This window comes from Gadus chalcogrammus, unplaced genomic scaffold, assembly GCF_026213295.1.
Source record: "Gadus chalcogrammus isolate NIFS_2021 unplaced genomic scaffold, NIFS_Gcha_1.0 GACHA065, whole genome shotgun sequence".
Classification (NCBI taxonomy): Eukaryota; Metazoa; Chordata; class Actinopteri; order Gadiformes; family Gadidae; genus Gadus; species Gadus chalcogrammus.
The window spans coordinates 297,817-324,094 of NW_026613500.1; the positions used below are offsets into that span (position 1 = coordinate 297,817).

The following is a 26,278-nucleotide window of genomic DNA, read 5'->3' on the forward strand; positions in this document are numbered from 1 at the left end:
CGAAATCGTTCACTATTTTATTGGGTATTTTAAAGTGACTATATTGTGCATGAAATTAACCACTGAGAATTCGAACACCACTACAAAATGGCGAGCACCCTATATAGTGCACTATATCCGTGATAGGGGAAAGATTTCGAACACAGCTATGGAGTCCGCCTGCGCATGCAGCTTGCAGCTCCGAGGAGCTTGTTGCAAGGCGAAAGACCAACAGCTCCATAGTATGAAAATGGTTTGGATATAAGTTGTCTGACGAATTACAAAATCACGTAATTTGTGGAGAGTGCTTAAAAACTGTCGCAACCAAAGGGGTGCAATTCTGTCCATTATATTCCGGAGGTGCACACAGCTTTTGGCCGTGATATTATATATTATAATGTTCTCAAATAGCGAGGTGGAGGCAGTGTCCTAGTCCACGGTTTATTCAACCAAGCTCCTCCCCTTACTCTGCCTGGCCCGCCCAGAGACGTTGGCCCGCCAATGAGACCCGACCGTGCGAGCGCCACAAGTGTGTGTGTGTGTGTGTGTGTGTGAACACACACACTGTAACGCGAGTGTTTCTTGTCGGTTCTTTGACGTCTCTTGTATTTCCACAACGAGACTGTATTGGGGGTTATCTGAGCCATGGTTGAGAAGGAATTGGGGAAAGGAAATTTGGCTTTGACTCGCTGAAGTACATGAACTGCGACATGCCTCCCGGTGGTTCTAGAATATTTACAGAAACACGGCTAAAGGCTAATGCGCCTCGCCATTGCGATACATCCACTGTAAACAGCGCATGGTACCGTGGCTGCACGGCAGAATTTCTGGAACGTCTTTGAATACTGTGTTAGTTGCCCACTAATACCTATATTAAAGAATACATAAAATAGCATGTCATGTCCCCCCCCCCCACGCAGTCGTTACGGTTCATTAATATTTCGGAGGCGCACAAAGCTTTTGGCCGTGATGTTATATATTATAATGTTCTCTAATACGAGGCGGAGGCAGTGTCTAGTCCACGGTTTATTCAACCATCAAACTGTATTCAATTCCGAACGGTAGAAATAGTAATATCAAATCTGCGCACGGAGCGCGCCGCACCCCCCCGCCTTCGACAAATATCGATATATATCTTATATCGATATTCTGCTTGAAGATATCGAGATATGACTTTTGGTCCATATCGCCCAGCCCTAGTGTGTGTGTGTGTGTGTGTGTGTGTGTGTGTGTGTGTGTGTGTGTGTGTGTGTGTGTGTGTGTGTGTGTGTGTGTGTGTGTGTGTGTGTGTGTGTGTGTGTGTGTGTGTGTGTGTGTGTGTGTGTGTGTGAATAACTTACCTCTGTGATGCCACTGTTCCTGTGCCATCTGTAAGAGAGAGAAAGAGGCTTGTTTGTGTGTGTTTGTCTCTGTCTTTGTGTGGGTTATTAAAGTGCTTCAGCAAGCACTATCTATTTATTTATATCGTTAAAAAAATGCAAAAAAACTTTGTAGTATCCATTCTGGTCTATTTTCAATATCAAGGCCAATCTTTTTAACCTTAATCAGTTCCAATCTAACACAATCAGTTTACATACCCTTTAGTGGTTGTTCATGTTCAGATAATCTGTGTTTTTGTCATGCATGTTGTTTGTCTTTGTCAGCTTCATGTGTTTGTGATGTTTGTATGTATTTGTCTGCTTCAGTTTTAACAAAAGTTTGCTAAAGAAAACACAAAAAACACAAAGGGAGGAACAGCTTGAGCCTTTATTTGTTGATTGGTCACCTGAGTCTTTGGATAATCATGTTCATTATTGCACTTTAGCCTGTACAAGCCAATTGTTGAGTTGTATCTTGAGTACAAGTGTGTGTTCTTCAATGTTGAGATTTTTGCATTATTATTAATGTTATTTATATGTGCCTTTCCTTTTGATGTGTGCATGTCTGTCAGCTCCATGTTTAACTAAATGTTTGCAAATGGTAGTACATGTTTGTCTCTCGTCTCATGCTCTCGTGTTCTCGCCTGTAGATCTGTACCTTGTTGTGGTGGGCGAGCTTTTAATTAAACAGATCTTGTTTACTTGTGTTTTATATGCATTGCCTTTTCAATGAAACCCATTCGGGGTGAAAAATAAAAGTTGTAAAAGAATTTGAGTCTCTTTGTGCTTGGCTTTCACAAGGGGTGGGGTAGTGGAAAGAAAAAACACACCAAAGAAATTAGAAGTCCTTGTGTCTTCTCTCCCGCAACCAGAGGTGTGAATACACCCCCACTTTGCTGGCTGCACTCCCTGTGTGGTCAAAATAATGAATTCTGTGAATGGCTCTGTCATCCAGACAAAGTGAGTGCACTGAATACATTCTTATTATTTTTCTTAATTCAGCCCAAAAATGTAACAATTAAACACTTTTCCACTTGATAATATGAATCTCATCAGCTACATCAACTCAAAGTATGAAAATAATAAACAAAACATTCAGCAGACTAGCGGATTTTGATAATCAAGGCCTTGCACATAATATTTCTGGAAATAAGGATCCATAATGAATGAAAGGAATGAATGAATGAATGAATGAATGAATGAATGAATGAATGAATGCGTTATTCCAGACTCAGAGTTCCATATTTGAACGCAATGCATTACACTGCTTGGGCGTCATCGTTTGCGTGATCTTTTGAAGAAACGTAGCGATGCAAAACATGGTATGGACTGCAATATAGCACGATGAAGCCATTCATAGCTATTATTTCTTTAGAACAACATGATCAGGGGAGAGCGCGAACGCAGTCCCCCAGTACCAGAAATTATGCAATCGAGATTCCCACATTTGGGGAATTCGCACGGGTCAGCAACAGCCTCAGTGCAATGGCTGAGCCTCGCTATGGGTGAACCACCTTCTTGATCATGGTATCTCCCTTGCCAGGTAAGTATGAGTTGAACACGTTCAGGTGGGCTGAACGATGCCCACGCGTGTTCCCGTGGAGAACGGTTGCAAAGCATTCGGAGATGTCTAGACTTTAATAAACATTGTAGACCACCGGTCACACGATGACAGGAGAATCTGAAATCAGCGAGATGGAAGCATAACGAAAGGAAACCTGGAGATCCGAGTTATCGACACGCCACAGAAAGAATCCTTTTTTCTTTCTTAAACAACAGAATATCGTTGGAATAATTGTAAACAGTGCGTTTATGAATTGTAAATGACACTTTATTGTCTACAGGCGGACGGGTGTACTCTCAGGAGGAGTTTAGTTTTGTTTTTCACAGTGAGAGAGGGGTGCACCGGTCCTGGAGGTACTGCAATACCAGGTCGATGCGTGGAGTGGACGGGGCAAGCCCCTTTTCCATCTCCCAGTTCCAAAAATCAATTTAATATATGGTCCCCGGGTAGGGGACGTATCAGATATTAAACTGATAAGAACAGATACTACACTTGATCTTAGCCAAAAGGCCGAGAAGCGATGCCTACACACGCTCAGACCAAGAGGCGAGGTTCCCAGACACGTCGCTCCACGTGGCGGTTTAACAGACAACGAAAAAAAAAAAAAAAGAACGACCAAGCACCCTGTGTGCGTGTTTGTGTGTATGTGAAAGCTGAAGAAATAAACCGAGGTCGCTACATCTCTTTGCTGCTGCCTGCTGGCAGTCTCACTAGGCCGTCTGCATGTTTCACAAATAGAGTTTGGAGCAGTGGAGGCTTCTATAAGACTACAGGTGAAGCAGTGCTTCACCAAAAATTTTTAAAAAATAAATAAACCAACAATACTATCGAATACTGCCAAAATGGTGGTGCCCACGATTTCCCCGCCCCAACAACGTCAACACCCGGAACTCTATTGCAGCCATTGCAGCCAATGAGCTCGAGTTGAAAAAGAAAATAGCTTACAGCACGTGGTTTCACTCAGGTAAATTGTATCGCCTTCACCGTTTGCTAGTTGATAATTAGACCTTTTTTTTAAGGTTTGTATTAAGCTGTTTCGATTTTGTAGAAAGAGAAAAGATTTCGGCCGTGTCATAACACGGTCGTTGTGTATAAAGGGAAGACGTAGCGGTTACGTTTTTAGCTGCTGGGTAGACTTCAGTCAACCTATCGCCGTTTTGTCTGCGAGCAACCATATGACTCGTGGGTGGTCTCCTTTTAATCGTGGTAATCTAAGCTTTCCAACGGTGTATGGCATGACTATATGTACCCAGGGGTCGTTGAAATAATAAGCTGATTAATGTGTGTTTTGTAACGATAGCTAGGCGCGGCTAACGACACTGTTTACAATGAGTAAGGGCATACGTCGCATACCTGCAAACTTGTTGCTTTTCGGCGACCATCAACGTTTTCTTGGACAATTTGATGTGGATATGTGTTGATTTGGGTAAATGTGACTGTTTAGACAACAGCTGATGCGAGAGTAAGTGTAACATAAAGCAATTTGGCGACCGTGTTAATCTCTTGTTGCATGGGATGCGCTGCATACCTGGTAGACAGTAGCTAATTTCTAACAACATAGATAACAATCTGGCGAGCGTGTTGTCCACCTAGGCTAAAACACCAACAGCACATTTCTGTATAATAAAGGGCTACATATTGTCAATCTAAATGATCTGCTTGTTGTACTCATGTATTCATGTTTTACTGTACCAGATGGAACATGGAGGAGCCTACACATCAGTGCACCGTGTGCGACAAGACATTCAGTGAAAAGTCCAAACTGGCGAGTCATCTGAAGATCCATGCAGACGCCAGGGAGACCTTTACCTGTGATGTCTGCGGGAAGAGCTTGGCCACTAAACCATCGCTGGTCAGCCATCAACAGCTACACCAGTACCCCAACATCATTTTGTACCGGCAAGGAGAGGCCAGGCTGTACTGTACAGAGGCAGCAAGGTCTGTGGCAGAGGCCCGCAGCAGCACTGTTGTTGACCCTAAATGGCTGGATCTCAAGACAGCAGAGGCGGCTGCCAAGAGGTCGGGGGCTGAGCTGTGGAAAGGTCAGCTGGTCATCACGTTCGGGTAGTACGCCGGTCAGACCTTCAGGTGGCTTGTGGAGAATGATGTCGGCTGGCTGGTGTGGCTGCTGTTCCAGTACTGCCAGCAGGGAGAGCAGAACGAGCTGCTGAAGTGGCAGAAGGAGCGACTGCTCCTTCGGCCACAAGGTGACTCCTCACCTGAAAGTGCTGTCGGACGCACCGTTCCCGGAGGCTCCTGCGCTGCCAACATCCCTCCCTCCGCCAGACCGGCCTCAGGTCCAGTACCGGCTCATCCATCACGAGGCTGGAAAGAGACGTGGTGAGAAGCGGAGGTAAGTTGTCATAAGCACTTTGTTTCACCTGTTGGCTGTGGAAAGCAAATAGCACACACGTCATATCAATACTGATCACATGTGTATTTTATGTTTCCAGATTATTTGTTGATGTGCCACAGCCTGTGACTCCCGCGAACCGACCCGTTCAGCCCACTGGGTTGTCGTCCTCCACCCGGCCGAAGCCTGCTGCACTCACCCCCATTCTGCCGAGGCCTTCTGCGCCCACCCACCTCCAGCCGAGGCCACCCGCTGCGTTGACCTACGGCCCACCCCCTGTGTCGGCAGCACCCATACTGCAGGTCTTCCCCGCACAGCCACAGGCCCCCTCCGTCCTGTTTCGTGGGACATCCTGCAGCCAGAGCTTTGTCCCTCCTGCACCAACAGTGAAGGCATTCATGCCTAACAAGTCCTCAAGGCCATGTGGGCCTTGCCACATGCCAAACTGTGGTGGACAGTGGAAGAGGTACAACCCTTTCAAGGACAAAGTGGCTGGAAGCATGCAGAAAATGTTTTCCTACTGTCCATCCACTAGGAAGTCCACTACCCCTGGCTTCGACAATGTGGTGTATGACAACTTTGAACTCTTTAAGAGTGTCGTGGATGCAGAGTTGGAAAGGAGGACTGTGTGTGTGTGTGTGTGTGTGTGTGTGTGTGTGTGTGTGTGTGTTAGGGCTGGGCGATATATCGATATTTAAAATATATCGATATTTTTTCAAACGCGATATGAAACGAGACCATATCGTTAATATCGATATCATTTAATTTGCGTTGAAATTACAGCACATTTGTTCCAAATAACACCAGTTTCGAACCGCGCCTGCCGCCTGCTATTTCGTAACTCTGCTTATGTCTCTCCCGCTCTGCCTCCGGCTCACACACACAGCCTCTGCCTGCCCCCGGCCCCCTCCACTGACTCACGTCACTTTTTGAAACATGAGCCGTGTTCGAAATCGTTCACTATTTATTGGGTATTTTAAGTGCACTATATTGTGCATGAAATTAACCACTGAGAATTCGAACACCACTACAAAATGGCGAGCACCCTATATAGTGCACTATATCCGTGATAGGGAACGATTTCGAACACAGCTATGGAGTCCGCCTGCGCATGAAGCTTGCAGCTCCGAGGAGCTTGTTTGCAAGCGAAAGACCAACAGCTCCATAGTATGAAAATGGTTTGGATATAAGTTGTCTGACGAATTACAAAATCACGTAATTTGTGGAGAGTGCTTAAAAACTGTCGCAACCAAAGGGTTGCAATTCTGTCCATTATATTTCGGAGGCGCACAAAGCTTTTGGCCGTGATGTTATATATTATAATGTTCTCTAATACGAGGCGGAGGCAGTGTCTAGTCCACGGTTTATTCAACCATCAAACTGTATTCAATTCCGAACGGTAGAAATAGTAATATCAAATCTGCGCACGGAGCGCGCCGCACCCCCCCGCCTTCGACAAATATCGATATATATCTTATATCGATATTCTGCTTGAAGATATCGAGATATGACTTTTGGTCCATATCGCCCAGCCCTAGTGTGTGTGTGTGTGTGTGTGTGTGTGTGTGTGTGTGTGTGTGTGTGTGTGTGTGTGTGTGTGTGTGTGTGTGTGTGTGTGTGTGTGTGTGTGTGTGTGTGTGTGTGTGTGTGTGAATAACTTACCTCTGTGATGCCACTGTTCCTGTGCCATCTGTAAGAGAGAGAAAGAGGCTTGTTTGTGTGTGTTTGTCTCTGTCTTTGTGTGGGTTATTAAAGTGCTTCAGCAAGCACTATCTATTTATTTATATCGTTAAAAAAAATGCAAAAAAACTTTGTAGTATCCATTCTGGTCTATTTTCAATATCAAGGCCAATCTTTTTAACCTGTCCGTACCGTCTGTCCGTACCGCACAGACGGTACGGACAGACATGGAACAACCAGTCGCCACGGAGGCGGGCTGCGCATGTGTCTGCCACCGTCCAACAAGGGCCCATCTCAGAGAAAGCAGATGAACCAGACATTCTGATTATAGGAGACTCAACTATCAAGGATATAACCGGTAAGAAGATCAAAACATGCATCTTCCCATATGGAATGGTTAGTCATATCAACCATAAACTAGACAAAGTCATATTGGAGAACCCCAAAATCTCACAGATTATTGTGCATGCAGGATTTAATGATGTTCAAAGAGAACAGTCAGAAATTCTGAAGAGGGATTACATTGATCTATTGGATACACTGGACAAAATTCACATCAAGTCTTCCATCAGTGGACCCATACCAACAGTTGACAGGGGAATAAACAGATTCAGTCGTCTACTTGCACTGAATACATGGCTTTCCAGAGTCTGCAATGAAAGAGGAAGGGACTTTATTGACAATTTCAACTTATTCTGGGGGCGCAAATATCTTTTCAAAGCAGATGGCCTACACCCAAACAGGTTAGGCTCAAAACTGTTGAGGGACAATCTTCTCTTCTCGCTTTACGCACAGGCCACAATCTTGCCATGGTCTGACGCACAGGCCACAATCAGAGCACTGGTTGAGAAGAAGCGAGACTACAGCCTCCCCCACACAACTACTCTGCCACTATCTGACACACAGATAGCAGACAGCCCACAGACCTTGAAGAGAGACAACAGCCCGCCCGACGCCATCAACACTGTGCCCTCCCCCATCGCTGATGCTGGCTTGGCGAGGAACGGCCACCCCCCTCCTCTGCATTCCCCCATCGACGATGACCTCCAGCCTCATCTCTCCCATAGCCACAACAACAACTCCAGCTGGGATAGAGTCTCCGATGTCTCCCTTTGCGATTTTCCAGCCGAATTTAAGAAACTGGAATATGCTGGCATCAAACTTGCATCTGTGTCAATGATAGCATCGCCACGTCATGGCCGCAGGACGCTAACACCCAGGAGGATGGCGCCCCACCCCCACCACCGTACTGATAGTAGTCCTGAGTATTACTGAGACAAAAAAGGGTTCAGCCGTAGACACAGTATAAAGGAAGTTTCTCATAATCTGCTGAACCCAAGGTTGCCTACGTCAAAGCAGGGCAACTTTCGCATTCATGCTGTAACCACTAAGAGAGTAAACAAAGGGAAACTTAGACACACTGCTAACCTCACAAATCTCATATCTATTGCCTCCAAACCAAAAACAACCTTAAAGCCTATCAACAGCACCATCAGGATGGCTCTACTTAATGTGAGGTCTCTTAATAACAAATCATTTTTAGTTAATGATCTTATTAACACTTCTAAACTGGATTTTATGTTTTTAACTGAAACATGGCTGGAACAAAATAACAGTGCAACCGTTCTGATAGAGACAGCTCCTCCCGACTATAACTTTTTTGATGCATGTAGATCTGGAAAAAGAGGTGGAGGGGTTGCTGCTATATTTAAAAATGTATTTCAGGGGAAACAGATGTTATTTGGTGATTTTCCATCGTTCGAATACCTTAGTGCTGTATTGAAATGCTCCCCCAGAGTTCTCCTATTAATTATTTACAGGCCACCCACATATTCTGCAAATTTTTTCGATGACTTCACAGAATTATTGTCTAGCATCTCCACAGAATTTGACTGTCTAGTTATAACTGGTGACTTCAATTTTCATACTGATGATTTGAATGACAAGTGTGCCAAAAAACTTTTTACCATTTTGGACACATTTGAACTGTCTCAACATGTGAAAGAGGCTACTCATCGTAAGGGGCACACTCTAGACCTGGTTATCACAAAGGGCCTCAATGTTTCTGATCTCTCTGTGACTGATCCTTCCTTGTCTGACCACTTTTGTGTTTTCTTTAACATATCTTTTATTCCCGACATACAGACAAAATCAAACACTGTCAAAAAACGGTATATCAATGAAGATTCTAATGTACTTTTTAAAAAGGCCATCTCCTTGCTACCACCTCTAAACCCATGTTCTGCTGATGATCTTGTAGAAAACTTTAATTTGAAAATTTTGAAAGTCATAGATATCATTGCACCTTATAAGGTTAAAACGATTTCTGGAAAGCAAAAGGCACCCTGGAGAAAAGCTGCTTCTGTAACAGCACAGAAAAAAGAATGCAGGAAGGTTGAACGCATCTGGCGTAAAACAAAACTTCATATTCACCATGATATCTATAAAGAGAGCCTCCGTGCCTACAATTTAGACTTAAAAATGCTAGAGAAACATTTTTCTCCAATATCATTAAAACCAACACTAATAATGCAAAAACCCTATTTGCAACTGTTGACAGACTGACCAACCCCCCAACAGAAATTCCACCTGATCTCCATTCCACGCAGAAATGCAATGAGTTTGCAGCTTTTTATATTGATAAAATTGAAGGTATCAGACGCGCCATCAATATCTCCACGTCAAACAAAAATGTTGGACTACCACCCTGTTCAGGCAAAAATTACGTGGCAAGGATGGCATGCTTTGATGTTATAGACTCTCAAAATCTTGTGGAAAATGTGACACAACTAAAGCCATCCACCTGTTGCCTTGATACTATACCTACCAACCTCTTTAAGAATGTTTTCGACTGCCTAGCAGTAGACATATTGCAGATAGTTAACAACTCTCTCCAGTCAGGCAAGTTCCCAAAAGCTTTGAAAACTGCAGTTATTAAACCCCTTTTAAAAAAGCGGAGCCTAGATGCCTCTATTATTAACAACTACAGACCAATATCAAATCTACCCTTCATAAGTAAAATCATTGAGAAAGTTGTCCTCCAGCAACTAAATCACTTCCTGGCATCAACTGGTTGCTATGACACCTTCCAATCAGGATTTCGACCCCTGCACAGCACTGAGACCGCCCTTATTAAAGTTGTAAACGACATCCGTCTTAACACAGACTCTGGCAAAACCTCAATACTAATGCTACTTGACCTCAGTGCTGCATTCGACACTGTAGACCATACATTACTTCTGGAAAGGTTAGAAAACTGGGTGGGGCTTTCAGGCACTGTCTTAAATTGGTTCAGGTCCTACCTACAAAATAGGAACTACTTTGTTTCCATTGGCGACTTTGTATCAGAATCAACCAACGTGACATGTGGAGTACCACAAGGTTCGATCTTAGGACCCTCTTTATTCAACATCTACATGCTCCCACTAGGGCAAATCATGCAAAATAACAATATTGACCATCATTGCTATGCTGATGACACGCAAATCTATGTATCGCTATCACCAAATGACTATCGGCCCATAGATCTGCTGTGCCAGTGCATTGAGCAAGTGAAGGAATGGATGTGCCGAAATTTCCTTCAACTAAATGAGGACAAAACAGAGATAATTGTATTTGGTTCTAAAACGGAAAGGCTTAAAGTAACCCAACACCTTCACTCTCTGTCCCTGAAAACCTCAATCAAAGCCAGAAATCTAGGGGTTATCATGGATTCAGATTTACATTTTGACAGTCACATCAAATCAGTTACAAAATCGGCATATTATCACCTTAAAAATGTAGCAAGACTTAGAGGGCTCATGTCCACCGAAGACTTACAAAAACTTGTACATGCCTTTATCACTAGTAAGCTTGATTACTGCAATGGTCTCCTCACAGGTCTCCCAAAACAAACTCTGAGGAAGCTTCAGCTTGTTCAGAATGCTGCTGCTAGAGTTCTAACAAAGACCAAAAAATTTGATCATATTACACCAATTCTGAAATCGTTACATTGGCTTCCTGTAGGTCAGAGAATTGATTTTAAAATCATGTTGCTAACCTATAAATCCCTACATGGTTTAGGCCCAAAATATTTAACTGATATGCTTCCACTACATCAGCCTTCTAGACCACTAAGATCCTCTGAGACCAATCTGTTAATTATCCCCAGAGTAAACACAAAACATGGGAAAGCAGGATTTAGTTACTATGCAACAAATAGCTGGAATAAACTCCCAGAGGATTTAAGACATGCCCCAACTCTGAGCACCTTTAAAACAAGACTGAAGACTTTTATGTTTGCTATAGCCTTCTGCTAAAATCTTAAATACATTGCACTTTCTAAAAAGCTTTTTAACTTTGCCTCTATTTTTTATTTTAATACTAAAATGCCTTTTTAATTTACCCATTTCTTTGCATATGTTTTTCTTTTACTTATCTATTATTATTTTATTTTATTGTATGACAATGTTTATATGTGAAGCACTTTGAGTCTGCCTTGTGTATGAAAAGTGCTATATAAATAAAGTTGCCTTGCCTTGCCTTGCCTTAATCAGTTCCAATCTAACACAATCAGTTTACATACCCTTTGGTGGTTGTTCATGTTCAGATAATCTGTGTTTTTGTCATGCATGTTGTTTGTCTTTGTCAGCTTCATGTGTTTGTGATGTTTGTATGTATTTGTCTGCTTCAGTTTTAACAAAAGTTTGCCTAAGAAAACACAAAAAAACACAAAAGGGAGGAACAGCTTGAGCCTTTATTTGTTGATTGGTCACCTGAGTCTTTGGATAATCATGTTCATTATTGAACTTTAGCCTGTACAAGCCAATTGTTGAGTTGTATCTTGAGTACAAGTGTGTGTTCTTCAAATGTTGAGATTTTTGCATTATTATTAATGTTATTTATATGTGCCTTTCCTTTTGATGTGTGCATGTCTGTCAGCTCCATGTTTAACTAAATGTTTGCAAATGGTAGTACATGTTTGTCTCTCGTCTCATGGTCTCGTGTTCTCGCCTGTAGATCTCTACCTTGTTGTGGTGGGCGAGCTTTTAATTAAACAGATCTTGTTTACTTGTGTTTTATATGCATTGCCTTTTCAATGAAACCCATTTGGGGTGAAAAATAAAAGTTGTAAAAGAATTTGAGTCTCTTTGTGCTTGGCTTTCACAAGGGGTGGGGTAGTGGAAAGAAAAAACACACCAAAGAAATTAGAAGTCCTTGTGTCTTCTCTCCCGCAACCAGAGGTGTGAATACACCCCCACTTTGCTGGCTGCACTCCCTGTGTGGTCAAAATAATGAATTCTGTGAATGGCTCTGTCATCCAGACAAAGTGAGTGCACTGAATACATTCTTATTATTTTTCTTAATTCAGCCCAAAAATGTAACAATTAAACACTTTTCCACTTGATAATATGAATCTCATCAGCTACATCAACTCAAAGTATGAAAATAATAAACAAAACATTCAGCAGACTAGCGGATTTTGATAATCAAGGCCTTGCACATAATATTTCTGGAAATAAGGATCCATAATGAATGAAAGAAATGAATGAATGAATGAATGAATGAATGAATGAATGAATGCGTTATTCCAGACTCAGAGTTCCATATTTGAACGCAATGCATTACACTGCTTGGGCGTCATCGTTTGCGTGATCTTTTGAAGAAACGTAGCGATGCAAAACATGGTATGGACTGCAATATAGCACGATGAAGCCATTCATAGCTATTATTTCTTTAGAACAACATGATCAGGGGAGAGCGCGAACGCAGTCCCCCACTACCAGAAATTATGCAATCGAGATTCCCACATTTGGGGAATTCGCACGGGTCAGCAACAGCCTCAGTGCAATGGCTGAGCCTCGCTATGGGTGAACCACCTTCTTGATCATGGTATCTCCCTTGCCAGGTAAGTATGAGTTGAACACGTTCAGGTGGGCTGAACGATGCCCACGCGTGTTCCCGTGGAGAACGGTTGCAAAGCATTCGGAGATGTCTAGACTTTAATAAACATTGTAGACCACCGGTCACACGATGACAGGAGAATCTGAAATCAGCGAGATGGAAGCATAACGAAAGGAAACCTGGAGATCCGAGTTATCGACACGCCACAGAAAGAATCCTTTTTTCTTTCTTAAACAACAGAATATCGTTGGAATAATTGTAAACAGTGCGTTTATGAATTGTAAATGACACTTTATTGTCTACAGGCGGACGGGTGTACTCTCAGGAGGAGTTTAGTTTTGTTTTTCACAGTGAGAGAGGGGTGCACCGGTCCTGGAGGTACTGCAATACCAGGTCGATGCGTGGAGTGGACGGGGCAAGCCCCTTTTCCATCTCCCAGTTCCAAAAATCAATTTAATATATGGTCCCCGGGTAGGGGACGTATCAGATATTAAACTGATAAGAACAGATACTACACTTGATCTTAGCCAAAAGGCCGAGAAGCGATGCCTACACACGCTCAGACCAAGAGGCGAGGTTCCCAGACACGTCGCTCCACGTGGCGGTTTAACAGACAACGAAAAAAAAAAAAAAAAGAACGACCAAGCACCCTGTGTGCGTGTTTGTGTGTATGTGAAAGCTGAAGAAATAAACCGAGGTCGCTACATCTCTTTGCTGCTGCCTGCTGGCAGTCTCACTAGGCCGTCTGCATGTTTCACAAATAGAGTTTGGAGCAGTGGAGGCTTCTATAAGACTACAGGTGAAGCAGTGCTTCACCAAAAAAATTTTAAAAAATAAATAAACCAACAATACTATCGAATACTGCCAAAATGGTGGTGCCCACGATTTCCCCGCCCCAACAACGTCAACACCCGGAACTCTATTGCAGCCATTGCAGCCAATGAGCTCGAGTTGAAAAAGAAAATAGCTTACAGCACGTGGTTTCACTCAGGTAAATTGTATCGCCTTCACCGTTTGCTAGTTGATAATTAGACCTTTTTTTTTAAGGTTTGTATTAAGCTGTTTCGATTTTGTAGAAAGAGAAAAGATTTCGGCCGTGTCATAACACGGTCGTTGTGTATAAAGGGAAGACGTAGCGGTTACGTTTTTAGCTATCGCCGTTTTGTCTGCGAGCAACCATATGACTCGTGGGTGGTCTCCTTTTAATCGTGGTAATCTAAGCTTTCCAACGGTGTATGGCATGACTATATGTACCCAGGGGTCGTTGAAATAATAAGCTGATTAATGTGTGTTTTGTAACGATAGCTAGGCGCGGCTAACGACACTGTTTACAATGAGTAAGGGCATACGTCGCATACCTGCAAACTTGTTGCTTTTCGGCGACCATCAACGTTTTCTTGGACAATTTGATGTGGATATGTGTTGATTTGGGTAAATGTGACTGTTTAGACAACAGCTGATGCGAGAGTAAGTGTAACATAAAGCAATTTGGCGACCGTGTTAATCTCTTGTTGCATGGGATGCGCTGCATACCTGGTAGACAGTAGCTAATTTCTAACAACATAGATAACAATCTGGCGAGCGTGTTGTCCACCTAGGCTAAAACACCAACAGCACATTTCTGTATAATAAAGGGCTACATATTGTCAATCTAAATGATCTGCTTGTTGTACTCATGTATTCATGTTTTACTGTACCAGATGGAACATGGAGGAGCCTACACATCAGTGCACCGTGTGCGACAAGACATTCAGTGAAAAGTCCAAACTGGCGAGTCATCTGAAGATCCATGCAGACGCCAGGGAGACCTTTACCTGTGATGTCTGCGGGAAGAGCTTGGCCACTAAACCATCGCTGGTCAGCCATCAACAGCTACACCAGTACCCCAACATCATTTTGTACCGGCAAGGAGAGGCCAGGCTGTACTGTACAGAGGCAGCAAGGTCTGTGGCAGAGGCCCGCAGCAGCACTGTTGTTGACCCTAAATGGCTGGATCTCAAGACAGCAGAGGCGGCTGCCAAGAGGTCGGGGGCTGAGCTGTGGAAAGGTCAGCTGGTCATCACGTTCGGGTAGTACGCCGGTCAGACCTTCAGGTGGCTTGTGGAGAATGATGTCGGCTGGCTGGTGTGGCTGCTGTTCCAGTACTGCCAGCAGGGAGAGCAGAACGAGCTGCTGAAGTGGCAGAAGGAGCGACTGCTCCTTCGGCCACAAGGTGACTCCTCACCTGAAAGTGCTGTCGGACGCACCGTTCCCGGAGGCTCCTGCGCTGCCAACATCCCTCCCTCCGCCAGACCGGCCTCAGGTCCAGTACCGGCTCATCCATCACGAGGCTGGAAAGAGACGTGGTGAGAAGCGGAGGTAAGTTGTCATAAGCACTTTGTTTCACCTGTTGGCTGTGGAAAGCAAATAGCACACACGTCATATCAATACTGATCACATGTGTATTTTATGTTTCCAGATTATTTGTTGATGTGCCACAGCCTGTGACTCCCGCGAACCGACCCGTTCAGCCCACTGGGTTGTCGTCCTCCACCCGGCCGAAGCCTGCTGCACTCACCCCCATTCTGCCGAGGCCTTCTGCGCCCACCCACCTCCAGCCGAGGCCACCCGCTGCGTTGACCTACGGCCCACCCCCTGTGTCGGCAGCACCCATACTGCAGGTCTTCCCCGCACAGCCACAGGCCCCCTCCGTCCTGTTTCGTGGGACATCCTGCAGCCAGAGCTTTGTCCCTCCTGCACCAACAGTGAAGGCATTCATGCCTAACAAGTCCTCAAGGCCATGTGGGCCTTGCCACATGCCAAACTGTGGTGGACAGTGGAAGAGGTACAACCCTTTCAAGGACAAAGTGGCTGGAAGCATGCAGAAAATGTTTTCCTACTGTCCATCCACTAGGAAGTCCACTACCCCTGGCTTCGACAATGTGGTGTATGACAACTTTGAACTCTTTAAGAGTGTCGTGGATGCAGAGTTGGAAAGGAGGACTGTGTGTGTGTGTGTGTGTGTGTGTGTGTGTGTGTGTGTGTGTGTGTGTGTGTGTGTTAGGGCTGGGCGATATATCGATATTTAAAATATATCGATATTTTTTCAAACGCGATATGAAACGAGACCATATCGTTAATATCGATATAATTTAATTTGCGTTGAAATTACAGCACATTTGTTCCAAATAACACCAGTTTCGAACCGCGCCTGCCGCCTGCTATTTCGTAACTCTGCTTATGTCTCTCCCGCTCTGCCTCCGGCTCACACACACAGCCTCTGCCTGCCCCCGGCCCCCTCCACTGACTCACGTCACTTTTTGAAACATGAGCCGTGTTCGAAATCGTTCACTATTTATTGGGTATTTTAAGTGCACTATATTGTGCATGAAATTAACCACTGAGAATTCGAACACCACTACAAAATGGCGAGCACCCTATATAGTGCACTATATCCGTGATAGGGAACGATTTCGAACACAGCTATGGAGTCCGCCTGCGCATGAAGCTTGCAGCTCCGAGGAGCTTGTTTGCAAGCGAAAGACCAACAGCTCCATAGTATGAAAATGGTTTGGATATAAGTTGTCTGACGAATTACAAAATCACGTAATTTGGGGAGAGTGCTTAAAAACTGTCGCAACCAAAGGGTTGCAATTCTGTCCATTATATTTCGGAGGCGCACAAAGCTTTTGGCCGTGATGTTATATATTATAATGTTCTCTAATACGAGGCGGAGGCAGTGTCTAGTCCACGGTTTATTCAACCATCAAACTGTATTCAATTCCGAACGGTAGAAATAGTAATATCAAATCTGCGCACGGAGCGCGCCGCACCCCCCCGCCTTCGACAAATATCGATATATATCTTATATCGATATTCTGCTTGAAGATATCGAGATATGACTTTTGGTCCATATCGCCCAGCCCTAGTGTGTGTGTGTGTGTGTGTGTGTGTGTGTGTGTGTGTGTGTGTGTGTGTGTGTGTGTGTGTGTGTGTGTGTGTGTGTGTGTGTGTGTGTGTGTGTGTGTGTGTGTGTGTGTGTGAATAACTTACCTCTGTGATGCCACTGTTCCTGTGCCATCTGTAAGAGAGAGAAAGAGGCTTGTTTGTGTGTGTTTGTCTCTGTCTTTGTGTGGGTTATTAAAGTGCTTCAGCAAGCACTATCTATTTATTTATATCGTTAAAAAAAAAGCAAAAAAACTTTGTAGTATCCATTCTGGTCTATTTTCAATATCAAGGCCAATCTTTTTAACCTGTCCGTACCGTCTGTCCGTACCGCACAGACGGTACGGACAGACATGGAACAACCAGTCGCCACGGAGGCGGGCTGCGCATGTGTCTGCCACCGTCCAACAAGGGCCCATCTCAGAGAAAGCAGATGAACCAGACATTCTGATTATAGGAGACTCAACTATCAAGGATATAACCGGTAAGAAGATCAAAACATGCATCTTCCCATATGGAATGGTTAGTCATATCAACCATAAACTAGACAAAGTCATATTGGAGAACCCCAAAATCTCACAGATTATTGTGCATGCAGGATTTAATGATGTTCAAAGAGAACAGTCAGAAATTCTGAAGAGGGATTACATTGATCTATTGGATACACTGGACAAAATTCACATCAAGTCTTCCATCAGTGGACCCATACCAACAGTTGACAGGGGAATAAACAGATTCAGTCGTCTACTTGCACTGAATACATGGCTTTCCAGAGTCTGCAATGAAAGAGGAAGGGACTTTATTGACAATTTCAACTTATTCTGGGGGCGCAAATATCTTTTCAAAGCAGATGGCCTACACCCAAACAGGTTAGGCTCAAAACTGTTGAGGGACAATCTTCTCTTCTCGCTTTACGCACAGGCCACAATCTTGCCATGGTCTGACGCACAGGCCACAATCAGAGCACTGGTTGAGAAGAAGCGAGACTACAGCCTCCCCCACACAACTACTCTGCCACTATCTGACACACAGATAGCAGACAGCCCACAGACCTTGAAGAGAGACAACAGCCCGCCCGACGCCATCAACACTGTGCCCTCCCCCATCGCTGATGCTGGCTTGGCGAGGAACGGCCACCCCCCTCCTCTGCATTCCCCCATCGACGATGACCTCCAGCCTCATCTCTCCCATAGCCACAACAACAACTCCAGCTGGGATAGAGTCTCCGATGTCTCCCTTTGCGATTTTCCAGCCGAATTTAAGAAACTGGAATATGCTGGCATCAAACTTGCATCTGTGTCAATGATAGCATCGCCACGTCATGGCCGCAGGACGCTAACACCCAGGAGGATGGCGCCCCACCCCCACCACCGTACTGATAGTAGTCCTGAGTATTACTGAGACAAAAAAGGGTTCAGCCGTAGACACAGTATAAAGGAAGTTTCTCATAATCTGCTGAACCCAAGGTTGCCTACGTCAAAGCAGGGCAACTTTCGCATTCATGCTGTAACCACTAAGAGAGTAAACAAAGGGAAACTTAGACACACTGCTAACCTCACAAATCTCATATCTATTGCCTCCAAACCAAAAACAACCTTAAAGCCTATCAACAGCACCATCAGGATGGCTCTACTTAATGTGAGGTCTCTTAATAACAAATCATTTTTAGTTAATGATCTTATTAACACTTCTAAACTGGATTTTATGTTTTTAACTGAAACATGGCTGGAACAAAATAACAGTGCAACCGTTCTGATAGAGACAGCTCCTCCCGACTATAACTTTTTTGATGCATGTAGATCTGGAAAAAGAGGTGGAGGGGTTGCTGCTATATTTAAAAATGTATTTCAGGGGAAACAGATGTTATTTGGTGATTTTCCATCGTTCGAATACCTTAGTGCTGTATTGAAATGCTCCCCCAGAGTTCTCCTATTAATTATTTACAGGCCACCCACATATTCTGCAAATTTTTTCGATGACTTCACAGAATTATTGTCTAGCATCTCCACAGAATTTGACTGTCTAGTTATAACTGGTGACTTCAATTTTCATACTGATGATTTGAATGACAAGTGTGCCAAAAAACTTTTTACCATTTTGGACACATTTGAACTGTCTCAACATGTGAAAGAGGCTACTCATCGTAAGGGGCACACTCTAGACCTGGTTATCACAAAGGGCCTCAATGTTTCTGATCTCTCTGTGACTGATCCTTCCTTGTCTGACCACTTTTGTGTTTTCTTTAACATATCTTTTATTCCCGACATACAGACAAAATCAAACACTGTCAAAAAACGGTATATCAATGAAGATTCTAATGTACTTTTTAAAAAGGCCATCTCCTTGCTACCACCTCTAAACCCATGTTCTGCTGATGATCTTGTAGAAAACTTTAATTTGAAAATTTTGAAAGTCATAGATATCATTGCACCTTATAAGGTTAAAACGATTTCTGGAAAGCAAAAGGCACCCTGGAGAAAAGCTGCTTCTGTAACAGCACAGAAAAAAGAATGCAGGAAGGTTGAACGCATCTGGCGTAAAACAAAACTTCATATTCACCATGATATCTATAAAGAGAGCCTCCGTGCCTACAATTTAGACTTAAAAATGCTAGAGAAACATTTTTCTCCAATATCATTAAAACCAACACTAATAATGCAAAAACCCTATTTGCAACTGTTGACAGACTGACCAACCCCCCAACAGAAATTCCACCTGATCTCCATTCCACGCAGAAATGCAATGAGTTTGCAGCTTTTTATATTGATAAAATTGAAGGTATCAGACGCGCCATCAATATCTCCACGTCAAACAAAAATGTTGGACTACCACCCTGTTCAGGCAAAAATTACGTGGCAAGGATGGCATGCTTTGATGTTATAGACTCTCAAAATCTTGTGGAAAATGTGACACAACTAAAGCCATCCACCTGTTGCCTTGATACTATACCTACCAACCTCTTTAAGAATGTTTTCGACTGCCTAGCAGTAGACATATTGCAGATAGTTAACAACTCTCTCCAGTCAGGCAAGTTCCCAAAAGCTTTGAAAACTGCAGTTATTAAACCCCTTTTAAAAAAGCGGAGCCTAGATGCCTCTATTATTAACAACTACAGACCAATATCAAATCTACCCTTCATAAGTAAAATCATTGAGAAAGTTGTCCTCCAGCAACTAAATCACTTCCTGGCATCAACTGGTTGCTATGACACCTTCCAATCAGGATTTCGACCCCTGCACAGCACTGAGACCGCCCTTATTAAAGTTGTAAACGACATCCGTCTTAACACAGACTCTGGCAAAACCTCAATACTAATGCTACTTGACCTCAGTGCTGCATTCGACACTGTAGACCATACATTACTTCTGGAAAGGTTAGAAAACTGGGTGGGGCTTTCAGGCACTGTCTTAAATTGGTTCAGGTCCTACCTACAAAATAGGAACTACTTTGTTTCCATTGGCGACTTTGTATCAGAATCAACCAACGTGACATGTGGAGTACCACAAGGTTCGATCTTAGGACCCTCTTTATTCAACATCTACATGCTCCCACTAGGGCAAATCATGCAAAATAACAATATTGACCATCATTGCTATGCTGATGACACGCAAATCTATGTATCGCTATCACCAAATGACTATCGGCCCATAGATCTGCTGTGCCAGTGCATTGAGCAAGTGAAGGAATGGATGTGCCGAAATTTCCTTCAACTAAATGAGGACAAAACAGAGATAATTGTATTTGGTTCTAAAACGGAAAGGCTTAAAGTAACCCAACACCTTCACTCTCTGTCCCTGAAAACCTCAATCAAAGCCAGAAATCTAGGGGTTATCATGGATTCAGATTTACATTTTGACAGTCACATCAAATCAGTTACAAAATCGGCATATTATCACCTTAAAAATGTAGCAAGACTTAGAGGGCTCATGTCCACCGAAGACTTACAAAAACTTGTACATGCCTTTATCACTAGTAAGCTTGATTACTGCAATGGTCTCCTCACAGGTCTCCCAAAACAAACTCTGAGGAAGCTTCAGCTTGTTCAGAATGCTGCTGCTAGAGTTCTAACAAAGACCAAAAAATTTGATCATATTACACCAATTCTGAAATCGTTACATTGGCTTCCTGTAGGTCAGAGAATTGATTTTAAAATCATGTTGCTAACCTATAAATCCCTACATGGTTTAGGCCCAAAATATTTAACTGATATGCTTCCACTACATCAGCCTTCTAGACCACTAAGATCCTCTGAGACCAATCTGTTAATTATCCCCAGAGTAAACACAAAACATGGGAAAGCAGGATTTAGTTACTATGCAACAAATAGCTGGAATAAACTCCCAGAGGATTTAAGACATGCCCCAACTCTGAGCACCTTTAAAACAAGACTGAAGACTTTTATGTTTGCTATAGCCTTCTGCTAAAATCTTAAATACATTGCACTTTCTAAAAAGCTTTTTAACTTTGCCTCTATTTTTTATTTTAATACTAAAATGCCTTTTTAATTTACCCATTTCTTTGCAAATGTTTTTCTTTTACTTATCTATTATTATTTTATTTTATTGTATGACAATGTTTATATGTGAAGCACTTTGAGTCTGCCTTGTGTATGAAAAGTGCTATATAAATAAAGTTGCCTTGCCTTGCCTTGCCTTAATCAGTTCCAATCTAACACAATCAGTTTACATACCCTTTGGTGGTTGTTCATGTTCAGATAATCTGTGTTTTTGTCATGCATGTTGTTTGTCTTTGTCAGCTTCATGTGTTTGTGATGTTTGTATGTATTTGTCTGCTTCAGTTTTAACAAAAGTTTGCCTAAGAAAACACAAAAAAACACAAAAGGGAGGAACAGCTTGAGCCTTTATTTGTTGATTGGTCACCTGAGTCTTTGGATAATCATGTTCATTATTGAACTTTAGCCTGTACAAGCCAATTGTTGAGTTGTATCTTGAGTACAAGTGTGTGTTCTTCAAATGTTGAGATTTTTGCATTATTATTAATGTTATTTATATGTGCCTTTCCTTTTGATGTGTGCATGTCTGTCAGCTCCATGTTTAACTAAATGTTTGCAAATGGTAGTACATGTTTGTCTCTCGTCTCATGGTCTCGTGTTCTCGCCTGTAGATCTCTACCTTGTTGTGGTGGGCGAGCTTTTAATTAAACAGATCTTGTTTACTTGTGTTTTATATGCATTGCCTTTTCAATGAAACCCATTTGGGGTGAAAAATAAAAGTTGTAAAAGAATTTGAGTCTCTTTGTGCTTGGCTTTCACAAGGGGTGGGGTAGTGGAAAGAAAAAACACACCAAAGAAATTAGAAGTCCTTGTGTCTTCTCTCCCGCAACCAGAGGTGTGAATACACCCCCACTTTGCTGGCTGCACTCCCTGTGTGGTCAAAATAATGAATTCTGTGAATGGCTCTGTCATCCAGACAAAGTGAGTGCACTGAATACATTCTTATTATTTTTCTTAATTCAGCCCAAAAATGTAACAATTAAACACTTTTCCACTTGATAATATGAATCTCATCAGCTACATCAACTCAAAGTATGAAAATAATAAACAAAACATTCAGCAGACTAGCGGATTTTGATAATCAAGGCCTTGCACATAATATTTCTGGAAATAAGGATCCATAATGAATGAAAGAAATGAATGAATGAATGAATGAATGAATGAATGAATGAATGAATGCGTTATTCCAGACTCAGAGTTCCATATTTGAACGCAATGCATTACACTGCTTGGGCGTCATCGTTTGCGTGATCTTTTGAAGAAACGTAGCGATGCAAAACATGGTATGGACTGCAATATAGCACGATGAAGCCATTCATAGCTATTATTTCTTTAGAACAACATGATCAGGGGAGAGCGCGAACGCAGTCCCCCACTACCAGAAATTATGCAATCGAGATTCCCACATTTGGGGAATTCGCACGGGTCAGCAACAGCCTCAGTGCAATGGCTGAGCCTCGCTATGGGTGAACCACCTTCTTGATCATGGTATCTCCCTTGCCAGGTAAGTATGAGTTGAACACGTTCAGGTGGGCTGAACGATGCCCACGCGTGTTCCCGTGGAGAACGGTTGCAAAGCATTCGGAGATGTCTAGACTTTAATAAACATTGTAGACCACCGGTCACACGATGACAGGAGAATCTGAAATCAGCGAGATGGAAGCATAACGAAAGGAAACCTGGAGATCCGAGTTATCGACACGCCACAGAAAGAATCCTTTTTTCTTTCTTAAACAACAGAATATCGTTGGAATAATTGTAAACAGTGCGTTTATGAATTGTAAATGACACTTTATTGTCTACAGGCGGACGGGTGTACTCTCAGGAGGAGTTTAGTTTTGTTTTTCACAGTGAGAGAGGGGTGCACCGGTCCTGGAGGTACTGCAATACCAGGTCGATGCGTGGAGTGGACGGGGCAAGCCTCTTTTCCATCTCCCAGTTCCAAAAATCAATTTAATATATGGTCCCCTGGTAGGGGACGTATCAGATATTAAACTGATAAGAACAGATACTACACTTGATCTTAGCCAAAAGGCCGAGAAGCGATGCCTACACACGCTCAGACCAAGAGGCGAGGTTCCCAGACACGTCGCTCCACGTGGCGGTTTAACAGACAACGAAAAAAAAAAAAAAAAGAACGACCAAGCACCCTGTGTGCGTGTTTGTGTGTATGTGAAAGCTGAAGAAATAAACCGAGGTCGCTACATCTCTTTGCTGCTGCCTGCTGGCAGTCTCACTAGGCCGTCTGCATGTTTCACAAATAGAGTTTGGAGCAGTGGAGGCTTCTATAAGACTACAGGTGAAGCAGTGCTTCACCAAAAAAATGTTAAAAAATAAATAAACCAACAATACTATCGAATACTGCCAAAATGGTGGTGCCCACGATTTCCCCGCCCCAACAACGTCAACACCCGGAACTCTATTGCAGCCAATGAGCTCGAGTTGAAAAAGAAAATAGCTTACAGCACGTGGTTTCACTCAGGTAAATTGTATCGCCTTCACCGTTTGCTAGTTGATAATTAGACCTTTTTTTTTTAAGGTTTGTATTAAGCTGTTTCGATTTTGTAGAAAGAGAAAAGATTTCGGCCGTGTCATAACACGGTCGTTGTGTATAAAGGGAAGACGTAGCGGTTACGTTTTTAGCTGCTGGGTAGACTTCAGTCAACCTATCGCCGTTTTGTCTGCGAGCAACCATATTACTCGTGGGTGGTCTCCTTTTAATCGTGGTAATCTAAGCTTTCCAACGGTGTATGGCATGACTATATGTACCCAGGGGTCGTTGAAATAATAAGCTGATTAATGTGTGTTTTGTAACGATAGCTAGGCGCGGCTAACGACACTGTTTACAATGAGTAAGGGCATACGTCGCATACCTGCAAACTTGTTGCTTTTCGGCGACCATCAACGTTTTCTTGGACAATTTGATGTGGATATGTGTTGATTTGGGTAAATGTGACTGTTTAGACAACAGCTGATGCGAGAGTAAGTGTAACATAAAGCAATTTGGCGACCGTGTTAATCTCTTGTTGCATGGGATGCGCTGCATACCTGGTAGACAGTAGCTAATTTCTAACAACATAGATAACAATCTGGCGAGCGTGTTGTCCACCTAGGCTAAAACACCAACAGCACATTTCTGTATAATAAAGGGCTACATATTGTCAATCTAAATGATCTGCTTGTTGTACTCATGTATTCATGTTTTACTGTACCAGATGGAACATGGAGGAGCCTACACATCAGTGCACCGTGTGCGACAAGACATTCAGTGAAAAGTCCAAACTGGCGAGTCATCTGAAGATCCATGCAGACGCCAGGGAGACCTTTACCTGTGATGTCTGCGGGAAGAGCTTGGCCACTAAACCATCGCTGGTCAGCCATCAACAGCTACACCAGTACCCCAACATCATTTTGTACCGGCAAGGAGAGGCCAGGCTGTACTGTACAGAGGCAGCAAGGTCTGTGGCAGAGGCCCGCAGCAGCACTGTTGTTGACCCTAAATGGCTGGATCTCAAGACAGCAGAGGCGGCTGCCAAGAGGTCGGGGGCTGAGCTGTGGAAAGGTCAGCTGGTCATCACGTTCGGGTAGTACGCCGGTCAGACCTTCAGGTGGCTTGTGGAGAATGATGTCGGCTGGCTGGTGTGGCTGCTGTTCCAGTACTGCCAGCAGGGAGAGCAGAACGAGCTGCTGAAGTGGCAGAAGGAGCGACTGCTCCTTCGGCCACAAGGTGACTCCTCACCTGAAAGTGCTGTCGGACGCACCGTTCCCGGAGGCTCCTGCGCTGCCAACATCCCTCCCTCCGCCAGACACGGCCGAAAAAGATTTCGGCCGTGTCATAACACGGTCGTTGTGTATAAAGGGAAGACGTAGCGGTTACGTTTTTAGCTGCTGGGTAGACTTCAGTCAACCTATCGCCGTTTTGTCTGCGAGCAACCATATTACTCGTGGGTGGTCTCCTTTTAATCGTGGTAATCTAAGCTTTCCAACGGTGTATGGCATGACTATATGTACCCAGGGGTCGTTGAAATAATAAGCTGATTAATGTGTGTTTTGTAACGATAGCTAGGCGCGGCTAACGACACTGTTTACAATGAGTAAGGGCATACGTCGCATACCTGCAAACTTGTTGCTTTTCGGCGACCATCAACGTTTTCTTGGACAATTTGATGTGGATATGTGTTGATTTGGGTAAATGTGACTGTTTAGACAACAGCTGATGCGAGAGTAAGTGTAACATAAAGCAATTTGGCGACCGTGTTAATCTCTTGTTGCATGGGATGCGCTGCATACCTGGTAGACAGTAGCTAATTTCTAACAACATAGATAACAATCTGGCGAGCGTGTTGTCCACCTAGGCTAAAACACCAACAGCACATTTCTGTATAATAAAGGGCTACATATTGTCAATCTAAATGATCTGCTTGTTGTACTCATGTATTCATGTTTTACTGTACCAGATGGAACATGGAGGAGCCTACACATCAGTGCACCGTGTGCGACAAGACATTCAGTGAAAAGTCCAAACTGGCGAGTCATCTGAAGATCCATGCAGACGCCAGGGAGACCTTTACCTGTGATGTCTGCGGGAAGAGCTTGGCCACTAAACCATCGCTGGTCAGCCATCAACAGCTACACCAGTACCCCAACATCATTTTGTACCGGCAAGGAGAGGCCAGGCTGTACTGTACAGAGGCAGCAAGGTCTGTGGCAGAGGCCCGCAGCAGCACTGTTGTTGACCCTAAATGGCTGGATCTCAAGACAGCAGAGGCGGCTGCCAAGAGGTCGGGGGCTGAGCTGTGGAAAGGTCAGCTGGTCATCACGTTCGGGTAGTACGCCGGTCAGACCTTCAGGTGGCTTGTGGAGAATGATGTCGGCTGGCTGGTGTGGCTGCTGTTCCAGTACTGCCAGCAGGGAGAGCAGAACGAGCTGCTGAAGTGGCAGAAGGAGCGACTGCTCCTTCGGCCACAAGGTGACTCCTCACCTGAAAGTGCTGTCGGACGCACCGTTCCCGGAGGCTCCTGCGC

At 43.7% G+C, this 26,278-nt stretch overlaps 1 protein-coding gene and 6 non-coding genes across 7 annotated transcripts; 1 reads left to right on the forward strand and 6 right to left on the reverse strand.

Annotated features, from left to right (window-relative positions):
* Nucleotides 1-2,723: 2,723 nt before the first annotated feature.
* LOC130378092 (U1 spliceosomal RNA) lies at nt 2,724-2,888 on the reverse strand. Its single transcript, XR_008894489.1, has one exon. It is a non-coding gene; the product is annotated as a U1 spliceosomal RNA (small nuclear RNA).
* A 344-nt stretch (nt 2,889-3,232) lies between these two features.
* On the reverse strand, nt 3,233-3,423 carry LOC130378104 (U2 spliceosomal RNA). The gene has a single exon (XR_008894498.1). It is a non-coding gene; the product is annotated as a U2 spliceosomal RNA (small nuclear RNA).
* Nucleotides 3,424-3,721: 298 nt separating this feature from the next.
* Nucleotides 3,722-5,348, forward strand: LOC130378070 (gastrula zinc finger protein XlCGF8.2DB-like). Its single transcript, XM_056585015.1, has 2 exons — nt 3,722-3,920; nt 4,597-5,348. The coding sequence occupies exon 2, from the start codon at nt 4,604-4,606 to the stop codon at nt 4,967-4,969; it is 366 nt and encodes a 121-aa protein (XP_056440990.1). The 5' UTR covers nt 3,722-3,920; nt 4,597-4,603; the 3' UTR covers nt 4,970-5,348.
* A 7,316-nt stretch (nt 5,349-12,664) lies between these two features.
* LOC130378082 (U1 spliceosomal RNA) lies at nt 12,665-12,829 on the reverse strand. Its single transcript, XR_008894479.1, has one exon. It is a non-coding gene; the product is annotated as a U1 spliceosomal RNA (small nuclear RNA).
* Nucleotides 12,830-13,173: 344 nt separating this feature from the next.
* LOC130378105 (U2 spliceosomal RNA) lies at nt 13,174-13,364 on the reverse strand. The gene has a single exon (XR_008894499.1). It is a non-coding gene; the product is annotated as a U2 spliceosomal RNA (small nuclear RNA).
* Nucleotides 13,365-22,601: 9,237 nt separating this feature from the next.
* On the reverse strand, nt 22,602-22,766 carry LOC130378083 (U1 spliceosomal RNA). The gene has a single exon (XR_008894480.1). It is a non-coding gene; the product is annotated as a U1 spliceosomal RNA (small nuclear RNA).
* A 344-nt stretch (nt 22,767-23,110) lies between these two features.
* Nucleotides 23,111-23,301, reverse strand: LOC130378109 (U2 spliceosomal RNA). The gene has a single exon (XR_008894502.1). It is a non-coding gene; the product is annotated as a U2 spliceosomal RNA (small nuclear RNA).
* Nucleotides 23,302-26,278: the final 2,977 nt, after the last annotated feature.

Bases quoted from the DNA above. Each gene is read 5' to 3' on its own strand.
- LOC130378070 (XM_056585015.1), top strand. From the start codon at position 4,604: ATGGAGGAGCCTACACATCAGTGCACCGTGTGCGACAAGACATTCAGT.